The 11504-nt window shown below is 51.7% G+C and overlaps 1 protein-coding gene across 1 annotated transcript; it reads left to right on the plus strand.

Annotated features, from left to right (window-relative positions):
• The first annotated feature begins 2875 nt into the window (after nucleotides 1-2875).
• LOC138921805 (paraneoplastic antigen Ma6F-like) lies at nucleotides 2876-4885 on the plus strand. Its single transcript, XM_070257165.1, has 2 exons — nucleotides 2876-2927; nucleotides 3720-4885. The coding sequence occupies exons 1-2, from the start codon at nucleotides 2876-2878 to the stop codon at nucleotides 4883-4885; spliced, it is 1218 nt and encodes a 405-aa protein (XP_070113266.1).
• Nucleotides 4886-11504: the final 6619 nt, after the last annotated feature.

Consider the following 11504-nt stretch of genomic DNA (forward strand, 5'->3'; position numbering starts at 1 on the left):
TTTGCCAGGGGTCTCAGCGGGGGTAAGATCAGCAGCCAAATGAGCTGCCCTCTCACAACCCTGGAGAGAGAGCAACAGGGCATCTCCTCTTGGGGGCTTGATGCAGTGAAGCCCTAGCTCTCAGGAGTTTATATTTATTATTTGCCACATGTAATTTGTGAACATCCATATCACTATATTTAGTTCCTACCATCTACTTACTTCTATTATCATATCATTATCCACTGTGTCCCCTATTTCTATCAGTTGCTTCAGTTACTTCTTCCCACATGCCATCTCAAAGTACCCCATGTAAGCTGTGATAGCACCCTAGAAAATTCCTCCAAATGATCCTAGGATAGGACACAAAATGTTTTTGTGAACATAAACATCTCTAGTGTTGCTGGTCTATCATCATGTGGTATCTCCAGGAGAGACTGATATATATAGTAAACAATTAGGATAATAAATGTGCATACAAAACTCGTTTTTGCCTTAGGAGAAAGTAGTCATTTGTTATTGAACACACAATTGTACCTTGTCCAGTGAACCAACCTTGGGTTCCCAAGTCTGGCTTCACAATGTCCCATTGTTCGAGCATTCTACATAAAAACTTGAGAAGACTGTTTAAAATAAGAAGGTTGGAGTGGGAAAAAGAAGACTTTTACGACTCAAATAGGTGATAAGGTAATATGAATGTCAGAAAAATACCCAGAGGACCAGGTCTACACAATTTTTCCATTGACAACTCTGGTGCATCATTATGTCTACTTGTTACTACCATAGCCAGGGAGCAAAAGCAAGCCCCTATTACCAATTTCAATAGTTCTACAGAAATGGACCTCAGGGAAATTATAAATACATTAAGGTCACCTTCCCTGTTGTGTTAAAAAGTCACAAGCAATGGATATCCCTACCACCTTAAGTAGTTCTAGTGTTAAAAGAGATATTGAAAATGTCTCAAGAGAAAGACGTACCTTCTTCATGGGTCTGGAGTAGGCTTGCTCTGGCTTCAGGTTAGGATGTAGGTCAGGACAGACCATTGATCCAACTGTAACAACTACAAAAAATCAGATGGTCAAACAAAGCCACATATTTTTAAAAGACATTTGAGAGTTCTGGATGTAATGAAGTCTAAAGTAACTAAGTTCCAGAGAGAGATAAGCACATACAAGTGGCCATTGTCCTCCCTGGCAAGAACACGCTTGGGAGTGAGAAGATTGGGCTAGCCATGGGTTTAAAAAATTCCTGGGATAAGGATCTGGTAATGACTGCATGGCCTGGATAGACAGACTGAAATCTGTAGAAGCCCCACATGCATAGCTAGTTCTCCCAATAGGTTTTTTTCCGAGTACATAGTAAGAGAAGTAATATGGCAGGTTAAAGTCTCTGCCAGAGAGAGGAGAAAGAAAGAGAGTGAGAGTACTTCAGTCTTCTGGTGTTTAGACCCCAGAGTCTTGCTTCACTCTACAACTTGAGGGAGCAGCTTGTAATACACGTAGGACAGATCTCACCTTGGAGGCATTTGGAACTAGATACTAACTAAGCTGATACTAACTAAAACTGCACCCAAGCCATGATCCAGCTCAAATCTTGACTGGGTTGAAGTTATATCCCTCAGGGAAATTACAGTGCCTGACCGAGGAAAGGGTGTCTCCTCTTTGGGGCAAAATATTTACTTCAATTCCTATGGCTCTTTTAAACATAATGCCCGGCATACAGTTTTAAAAATCCAAAACATGTGAAGTAACAGGAAAATGTGGCCCATGATCAACAGCAATTGGCACCCTATCACTTCTCTCATATTCTGTTTTCCAAAGCAAGTCACTAGACCAGCCTATATTCCAGAGGTGGAAAATAAACCCTAACTGGTGATGGGAGGAATTCTGAAGTCATTGGAAAGGGTGTTGATACAGTGAATGGTGGAGAATTGGGGACATTTTAAAAATCGATCTACTACAAGAGTTCATGAGCAAGTCCCTTACCTAAATTTTACATAGAACATCAGATGTATTCTTTCCCTACTTCTCCTGCCCCCACTGTTCATGTTTGTGCCTAGGGAAGCTAGGTGAGAGCAGCTCCTCGTCACTGCCACCGTCAGTGGTGCCTGTGCAGCAGTGCTCAAGGATACGCCAAGGATCCTCTCCTGGGAAACCGCTAAAGCTGCTGGCCCAATGGGCATCCAGTATTAGACATGGTAGAGATTGGCTGAGTTCCTCAGAGGCTTCTCTTGACTAAAGCCCGCAAAAGCAGAGAGTTACACTCTGTCACCTCAGTCAATCCTTGTGTTATGCAGGAAAACAGTTCCAATGTTCCCTTTCATGTCCCCTTTTGCCTCAGGGCTCAGACTTGGGACCATTGAGCTGGCTGCAACAATGAGCCTCCAATACCCACACCATTGCTGGCCTCACCACATCTATTCCTGTGTGCTTGTGGCCATTACTGGAGGCTTATTGTGTGCCCAGTGGAAGGTAAAGCTCCATGACTACGCTGCAAGAAGAGTGTTCTTATTACCCATTTACAGATAAGGGACAGAGATGTTCAGTGATTTGTGCAAGGCCACTCAGCTGCTAGGTGAATCCAGCTTTGCCTGATTCCAAAGCCCACACTCTTTCCAGCGCAATGATTTCCTAAGTGGTGAGGGCTGGCTTTGCAGCATGAGGAGCTGTGATGAGGCTCCTGAGCTGGGAATAGCCAGCCTGTGTCTGTTGTTGAGATTCCTGGTATGACGAGGTGACCTGTGAACGCAGTGACACTAGGAACACCAACACCCCACTGTCCACTGAGTCCCATCTTCCAGCCCCATCCCCAACCATGAGTTTTCTCTCTGCTAGCTTCCCCTCCTTACCTTCCCACACCCCCATTAGGCCATTTTATCGCTGGAGGGCCAAAAGGCATGCCTGTTGCTTCTGGAGGCTCCAAGCCTTGCCACATCAAGCCCTTACCAGGCAGGTCCTGTTGCCATTGCAACATTAACTCCTCCTCACATGCTTTCCTGATGCAGCCATTTGCCCTGCACAGAGACGCTGAGACCTTTCTCTCTCATCTACCCAGGACTTCTGGGAGCATGTGGCACTAGCACAGAGGGCCTGGGAGAGTCCTGTGTGGGGAACCCTGGGCTGAGCCGCTGAGGTGTGGTCTTCTGACTCTGGGGCTCTAGGGCCTTGAGGTGGCCTCCAGAGCCGGCTGCGCAACCTGCAGGTGGCGTTTCTGTGCGCGGCAGCACCTGCAGAGTCACAGAAAGTAAGCAGGTGACCAGGGGCAAGTTTGGTCCCCCAACAAATACCAGGCAAGGGAGGACTCTGGGATGTGGTCTTCCTGCCCCAGGGCCCTGATTCTGAGTCACAGGATAGACCCAATTTCTCTGCACAGCCCCAGAGGCAAGCAGTGGCTGGCAGGGCAAGTGAGGCAGGAACTGCAGGTGAGGAGGGAGCTGCAGGTGAGGCTGGAGCGCCAGGTGCTGCCCCAGGTGAGGCAGGAACCCCAGGTGAGGAAGGAGCTGCAGGCAAGGAGGGAGCTGCAGATTTTGCAGAAACTGCAGGTGAGGAAGCAGCAGGTACAGCAGGATGTGAGGGTGAGGCAAAATCCCCAGGTGAGGCAGAAGCTGAAGATGTAGCAGGAGCTCCAGGTGAGGAAGTCTGGAGCTGTGGGTGAGGCAGGAGCCCCAGAGGAGGCAGGAGCTGCAGGTGAGGTAGTAACTGCAGGTGAGGCAGGAGCTAAAGATGTGGCAGGATATGCAGGTGAAGAAAGAGCTGTAGCTGAGGCCGAGGCTCCAGGTGACGAAGGAGCTGCAGGTGTGGCAAGAGCCATCAACGAGGCAGCAGCCCGGAGCCAGCACTGGCGGCAGACGTTGCAGCCTCTGCTCGATGCTATGGCCTACCGGGTACTGAGAAGGTTTTCTGGGGTGGAAGAGCCGGGCTGTGGAGAAGAGTCTTTTGAGAGCGGGCTGCACCATGCCAACAACACGCTGTACCTGTGGCGCCACATGTCAGAGAGGGAGAGGAGGAGGAGACTGGTGGAGAGCTTGGGTGGCCCCGTGCTGGATCTCATGTGTGGCCTCCTGGAGGAAAATCCCGACACCCCTGCACAGGACTGCCTGGCCGCGCTGGTGCAGGTGTTCGGGAACAAGGATGCCCAGATGACCGCACGGCTGAAGTTCCTGACTTGTGCGCAGAGGCCCCAGGAGGCTCTCTTTGCCTACGTGATGCGCCTGGAAGGCCTGCTGCAGGCGGCCTTGGAGAAGGGGGCCATCCGGCCCGCCATCGCAGAGCAGCTGCGCGCCAGGCAGGTGCTGATGCAGGCCCGGCCCAACGAGACGCTCGAGAACAAGCTGAGGAGGATGCGTCTGGAGAGGAGGCCGCCTGGCTTCCTGGGGATGCTGCAGCTCATTCGGGAGACGGAGGCGTGGGAGGCCGCTCCCGCTAGAAGTGAGCAGTTCCAGGCAAAGGAAAGTGCCCCCGTGGACAGCAGAGGCTTGGCTGTCGCCCAGGCCACCCCAGACAATGAAGATGCCAACAAGGCCTCCACAGTAAATAAAAATGCTGCCGAGATCAATCCTGCCATAGAAAGTCCTGCCCCAGCCAATGCAGATTCTGCTGAGGCTTCCTCAACCAAAGAAGATGCTGTTTCTCTTGAAGATGCTGCTGAGCTTGCGTCTAGTGAAGGGACCACCAAGGCCTCCTCTGCCACTCAGAAAGATGAAAATGCTCCCACTCCTGCAGGGCTAGGTCAGGCAGGCCCCTTAGAGGCCCCTGGGGGCCCCACCCCTGCCCAGATGGGCAGTGCTTCTGGGGTGGGCCCAGGAGGTCCTGGTGGTGACCCAGAGGGCCTTGCTCAGGCAGGAAACAAGGAGGCTGAGCAGACCCCCGAGGAGGGGCTCAAGGCCATCCAGGAGGAGCTGGGCTGAGGAGATGAGCCACCCCGAGTTCTCCTCAGGCAAGTAGGCTCAGAAGGCCCAGGGGCCCTCTCTCCTCCCAGGCAGCAGAGCCCTGGAGGCAGGGGGAGGCGAGGCCAGGGCAGCCGCCTCACCCCACATGGGGAGCAGGCCCAGGGAGGGGCCTAATCAGCCCAAAGCAAGCCCCCGTCTCCCCACATTCCCCAAGGGGCCCTATGCCCCACCATCAGCCCTTCCAAGTGACCAAGATGACCATGTGTTACCCTAAATGGGCAGGGGAGAGGAGCACCCCCGCCCACGGCAGCACCACACCGAGCCCAAGCCCCAGCCCCATCCCAAGCCCTACTAACTCAGGCAGCCAGCCTGGCGGCTCCCCCGAGCGGCAGCCCCGGCCTGGGTGAGGGGCACCTGAGGACGTCTGCCACCTGCACGGGCCTGGGATATGTCAGGGTCAGGGGTCATCTCATGGGTGCCAGCTGTCTGGGCCTCCCAACAAGAGGACCCCCATTCACTGTCACCTGGGGCAGGCTGCTCCCTGGTCTGGGAAGCCCACTTGTGTCTCTGTAGCTCTGTAGACCCTGTATTGACCCATGTGTCAAGTAATACACCCCCAACACACACACACACTAGCCATCATTTCTGTGCAGAGCCGTGAGGTATGTGTGATCCTGGGGTGGGGGCCCCATGGCCTAGCGGGCAGCCCCCTCTCAGTCCCAGCACATGCTGTGAGCTTCAGTGCCAGCCCAGGCTCTGCTCTCTCTCGTCTGGTGCTGTGAGCTCAACTCTGCCTTCTTGGTGTAGATTTAGGCCAACCGCTGCTTGTTCCTGTGGAGATGTGTGTGTGCTTATCTAAGCAGTGGCTCCCACCCCACCCTGGAGACCCTGGGCCCAGTCCCAGGAGATGCTGGGAATGATGGACAGACGAGGGCATGGCCGGCACTGACCCCAGGACCTCAGGATGGAAGAACTGGAGCAGGGACATGGAGGGGCTGCGGGAGGCTCCACTGGGATGGTGCTCTCATGTGCCAACCTGTTGTTACTCGTGGCTCAGTTTCCTAGGCTTGGTGGGGTGTCCCCTTCTGTGTTTTCCAGCATCCTGTGACTGTCCTGTGTGGGCCACAGGACAGGGCCCCACCGCAGCATGTCAGCCAGAGGGGGCAGAGGGAGGGGGGAGCCCCAGAGTGAGAGGTCATCATCCCGGCAAGAGGCTGGTGCTGGGGCCCTCAAGAAGGGAGACTCTGGCAAAAGGGCCTCAGTGTGGGGGCCACTGGGGCATCTCATTATGGACCCTGGGTATAGGGGGTCCCCAAGATTTGTGGGCTGTAATAGCCATTAGAAGTTTCTCTGTGTTGTCATTTCCTTCTTTTCGATGGTTTTAGTAAGTGGTTTTCTTCAATAAATTTCATTGACTGTTTCAGCTGCGTGTCACCTCTGCTGTGGGCAATTGAAGGAAGGGTCTGCTGGGACTGGAAGTGGGGCTGGGGGCGGCAACAGTGACATGGTACCTCAAGTCAGCATTTGGGTCTGGTGGCCACAGGGTCCTAGAGGGACAATGCCATGTCTTAAGTGCAAAAAGTGGTCACTACCCAGCCCAGGGAACAGTGACTTATAGACCCAGGACAGGAACAGAGCTGGTAGGGTGGACAGTGTCCATCAATAGGACTCTGGTGGCTGCAGGCAGTAGCTCATTGGGTATCCAGGGCATATAGTGAACGCCCCAGAAATAAGGGGGTAAGACAGTGAAAGGAGAAGGAACAGCAGGCACGTTGGAGTCCTGGGTTGACCCGCCAGCATAGCTATCTTTTTACTTGCTCCCCAGTTTATTCTCATGCCAGTTCAGTGTCTGGAACTATTGTGCTACAGCTTTCACGACTTCCGTGGGAAACCGGGAGATTGTGGATTGGGAAGAAAAGAGGTGAGGACAGACTCGCCTTGCCTTCCAGGGATCCGGGCAGCCGGCACAGAACACCTGCGGCTGCGCCCGTGCATCCCCCACTCGCGCGCACCAGGCCGCGTCTGCGTCTAGTCGCGCGCGAGACCGTCCTGGATGCGCCTGCGCGCTTGCGTCCGGCGTGTGTGCGCCTGCGCGCACCGCCATTTCCTGCTGCCGCGAGCTTGGATCGCAGTGCCTCTCGGGAAATGCGACTGTCCTAGAACGAAATGGCTGACCGGGGCGAGAGAGGCCTCGGCTTCGCTTCTGCTGCGGCCGTGCCCGCGCCGGCCGCCAGATGGCGCACGAGGATCACAAACGGGCCGGGCTGCGCATCTCTGGCCAGCCTGGGCTCGCGCCGGCCTTCTGGTGCGAAGCCCACTGACCTTGGGGTTGAAGCAGGCCCCGCTGTCCAGACGAAGGCGGGAGAGAGGAAGGGAGCTGGGTGCTCGCAAGGAGCCCAAAGGGGCTCCTGAGGTCCGAGGCTGTTCGGCAGGGCGCCCTGGCGTCGGTCGTCTCCGGGCACTGGACACTGGTCTTCGGAGCTGCCCGGGGGCAGGGGTTGTGGACACGCGTGGAGGACAGCCGGGCCCTCCCACCGCGAGGGACCCTCGGGCGGACCTGCCTGCCCTGGGCTCTGGGGTTCCGTGGAGAGGGGCTTGGTTCCCAAGAGCTGGGTGAGGAAGGGTGAGGGGGCTGGGCCGGGAGATATTGCACAGCAGTAGAGCCTTACCTTTCCTAGCTCCAGAGATCATGGAGCGTGTCCTTGTTCAGTGATAGAAACTGAGTACAAGAAAAACTAGAGGATTACTGTAGCCGCCCCTGACATAGGAAGGGTTAATAATCACTGGAAAAAGCTTGCCAACAAACTGTGACCCGGAGGTGAGAAGGCCGGTTACCCAATGACGGGTAAGACCCCCTGGGGGGGCAACCTAAGCCAGGCGGCGGCCGCCCGGGGGCACAGATGGAGAAACGATATCGATATGGGGAGCAAGAGGGACCGTTGCCTAAGAGACCTTGCCTGCTCTGAGATAAAAATATAGGAGCACAGCAATAACATGATAATATCAAAACAGAGGCCAAGGGAGGGCTCCTTGAGAAATCACTAAGAATTCTTGGCATTGGCTAATTACTTCATCCAGAACACCTGTGTATGTTTAACAGATGTAAGCTATGTATATTTTGAAACGCTGGTTATAATAAACTCAGAGTGGCCATCAGCCCTCTCCACATCTATCCTGATGTGTACATTGGATTGCGACACCGACAATTACCCTGGTCACAGAGCTGCAGAGCTAGGCTTCTTAAGTCTGGGACCTGTGCTCCTTTTATTACATTATACTGCTTCCAGTTTGTAGGTAGCTCCTGCTGCCAAGGCCTTGGTGAGTCTGGTGTGCATGTTGCTCTGGCAGTCCAAACGTCCGGGAGGAATGGGCTACGGTTGGACAATCCTCCAAGTGTCTCCTGAACTGTCCTTTTTGTTATCTCACTCGCCACCTCCCAGATGCTTGTGATGGTGCTCCTACACTTCTATTTTATTTAGAAATCTACCATTATTATTCATGCCCAGACAGACCCTCTGTATTATTTAACTCAAGCTCACCTGTTACACTTGGGGTGACATCATGGTTATGACTCTCCTGTTGTTTCCATCTGCATGGTATCTTCCTAGTCCATTGACACAAAGGCGAGTTGTTTCTGTGCTGGCATTGGTACCAAGCAGCTGATAGGGCCAAATGTCATTTCCCTTTCCAGTCAGGTTCTTCCTTTCAGCCTTATTTGATTTTTATTCCTTGTAGCAAAACCCCTCACTGGTGCAGGTCATTTTGAGTTTATCTTTCAAGTCCTAAGACCCTCCACTTCCCACAACACCAGCAATGGAGGGAGGAGCACTGCCCAGCCCTTATTCCCCCTAGAAACTGGCCTTTCATTTTCAGCTAGCCTTCCCTCTTCCCCTTGTGCTCCATATCTGGACAAGCTGGTAAGAAAGCCTGGGTGCTCCATCTTTTGATGCTGGAGGGAAGTTCAAACCATACATGTCCTGCCCACATGTGAGAACTCTCACAGTAAAACCCCAGGCCACTCTCTTTTCCTTGCTCTCACAAACCATTTTGCAACTGCTTGAGAGGCCTATCCTGCTCTCCTCAGAAAACTCAATTATGTAAATAATAAAACTTTCCATGCCCTTTTGGTGTCTGTGTGCTGTCATCAGTCTTGACATCCAAACCAAATTTTAAGTGAGGATCTATCTCTCTCTTGGGCCACGATAACATTGGTGTAAGCCATGTGGAAGTCTATGAAACCACCCCCCCCCCCCATACATACACACAGGAGGCATGGTGGAGATTACAGCCACTCTTAAACATCTGAGGAATGTACGGGCGGTGGTCCTTGTCATATCTCCATTTGTTTTGCCAGTGTGTTCACTGCAGAAATTGGATGACTTCTGGAGAATGACTGTATACTACCCCAGGCTTCACCAAGTAGTAATCCCAGTTGTGGATGCTATGTGCTGGACATGATATTATTGCTCAAGCAGATTAATAAGGCCTTAGGTACATGCTATGTATCCATTGACTTGATGAATCCATTCATTTCTATTCCAACCAGTCAAGAAAAGAGGATAAGAAGCAGTTCACAATCATGTGGACAGACAAAAATCTTTATTCACAATTTGTTCCAGGACCATGTTAACTCTCCTCGCCTATGTCATACTTGTCCTCTCTCATAATATAGTACAAAGAGATATGGATCATCTAGACAGCCCATAGAACATTACTCAGATCCATTATACTGACACCGTAATACTGATTGGACAGGATGAGTAAGAGGCATCTGCAAGACACCTGTGCTCCAGAGCATGGGCGATAAACCTTATGAAGAGCCAGGGACCTGCCATTTCAATGAAGTTCTTAGGAGTCCAGTAGTCAGAGGCATGCCAGGACACCCCCTTCAAAGCAGAAGAGAAATCATTGCGTCTTGAATCCTCTACCACAGAGATGGAAGTAGTGCACCTGGTAGACCTCTTTGGGTTCTGGGCACAGAACACCCCACCCCCAGGATTATTGCTCCAGTCCATATATCCGGTGACATGGAAGGCTGAGAGCTATGAGAGAGGTTGGGTGCAGGAGAGGAATCTGCAGCAGGTCCAGGCTGCAGTGCAAGCAGCCGCTTACACCATCTCTGACGGATCCCATGGTGTCTATCAGTTATGGGCAAGGATACAGCGTAGAGTTCAAGGCCAGCCCCAGTAGGAGAATTGCTACACAGGCCCCTGGGGCTCTGGAGCAGGGCAATGCCATCTGCATCACAGAATTATATGCCTTTCCAGAAACAGCTTCTGGTGTGCTTCTAGGCCCTGGTAGAGACAAAATGCTTGACTATGGGACACCAAGTGACTGTGATACAGGCCTAAAGCAAGGTTGATATGAGGGAAGCCATATTGTAACTTAGAATAACATTTAACCAACTCACCCGGATGTATATGTTTTAACTTACATCTAGCCTAGGTGATAAATAGCTACCCTCTGGGAAATATGCACACTCTGTAGATTTATAATCCTGGCGGATGCATAGTGATAGATGACAACTTTGTTCTATTGAGTTTCTTAGGAACATGATGATATGTTCTCCTCAGAGAAGAACATCTATGCTGGCATCCATCATTGATGACAACTGAAAGACCTGGTGTGGCACCTCCAGTCACCGATGCCAGATATTCAACATACCTGAGCCCCTTCTTCATAACCCGCTAGCCCTATATAACTGCTTGAACTTTGTGCTTGTTTAAGGTGGATTTTGGGACATGAGTCCACCATCTTCCTATTTTTCTGGCTAATTGAATAAATCCCTTTCTCAACCACCAACTCGTCTTGCAATTGATTGGCTTAAGTATTGTGGCGAGCAGAACGAGCCCTTACTCAACTGCAACTGTGTGTCTGGAACTTCCAATTATGAACTGGGAAGTCAGACTCATCAAGTCTAAGTCAGATGTCCCATTAGAAATTCATTGTAGGATGGAAATGGTACATTTGTAATACAGCCTGTGCAGGGACAGAGGTGTAAGTAAGCTCTGTGAACAGTAGCCCAGACCTTCATGTTATCCATCACAGTTACATCATACCCCCTCCCTCAGCTCACACCTATGGCCACATGATCCCATATGGCCAGATGAAGGAGGAAGAAAAGGCCTAATTTTGGCATTTGGATGGATTGGCTTGGTATTTGGGTATAAGTTGGATGGCAGCCGTATTCCAACCACACCCAGGCATGTCCCTGAAAGACATTGGAGAGGGAAGATCTTCCCCATGGGTGGAGCTACAAGGGGTGTACTTCATTATACTCTTTGTGGAAGGAGAAGTTGCCAGGGTGAGGATATATACAGATTCCTGAGCAGTGGCAAATGGCCTAGCCAAGGGTCTAGAAGGAAAAGAACCGGAAGGTTGAAGGCAAGGGGGTCTGGGGTAGAGGACTATATATAGATATATGGGAGTGAGCATGAAAGAGGAAACTTTTATTCACATACTAATGCCCACCAGAAAGCATCAACAATTGAAGAGGAACCTAATAGTCCAGTAGAAAAAAATTACTTGGCAAGTTGATATTAGGCACTCTTCATCATCAGCGAGTCCAGAAGTGACACATTTGGCGTATGACTGGAGTGGCCACACTAGGAGAGATGAAGACTGCTCATGGGCCTAA

The sequence above is a fragment of the Equus caballus genome, chromosome X (assembly GCF_041296265.1).
Source record: "Equus caballus isolate H_3958 breed thoroughbred chromosome X, TB-T2T, whole genome shotgun sequence".
Lineage (NCBI taxonomy): Eukaryota > Metazoa > Chordata > Mammalia > Perissodactyla > Equidae > Equus > Equus caballus.

Coding starts and splice junctions, on each gene's coding strand:
- LOC138921805 (XM_070257165.1), top strand. CDS start 2,876: ATGCCTGTTGCTTCTGGAGGCTCCAAGCCTTGCCACATCAAGCCCTTA. Junction 2,928..3,719: donor CCACATCAAGCCCTTACCAG/GCAGGTCCTGTT, acceptor CAGGATATGCAG/GTGAAGAAAGAGCTGTAGCT.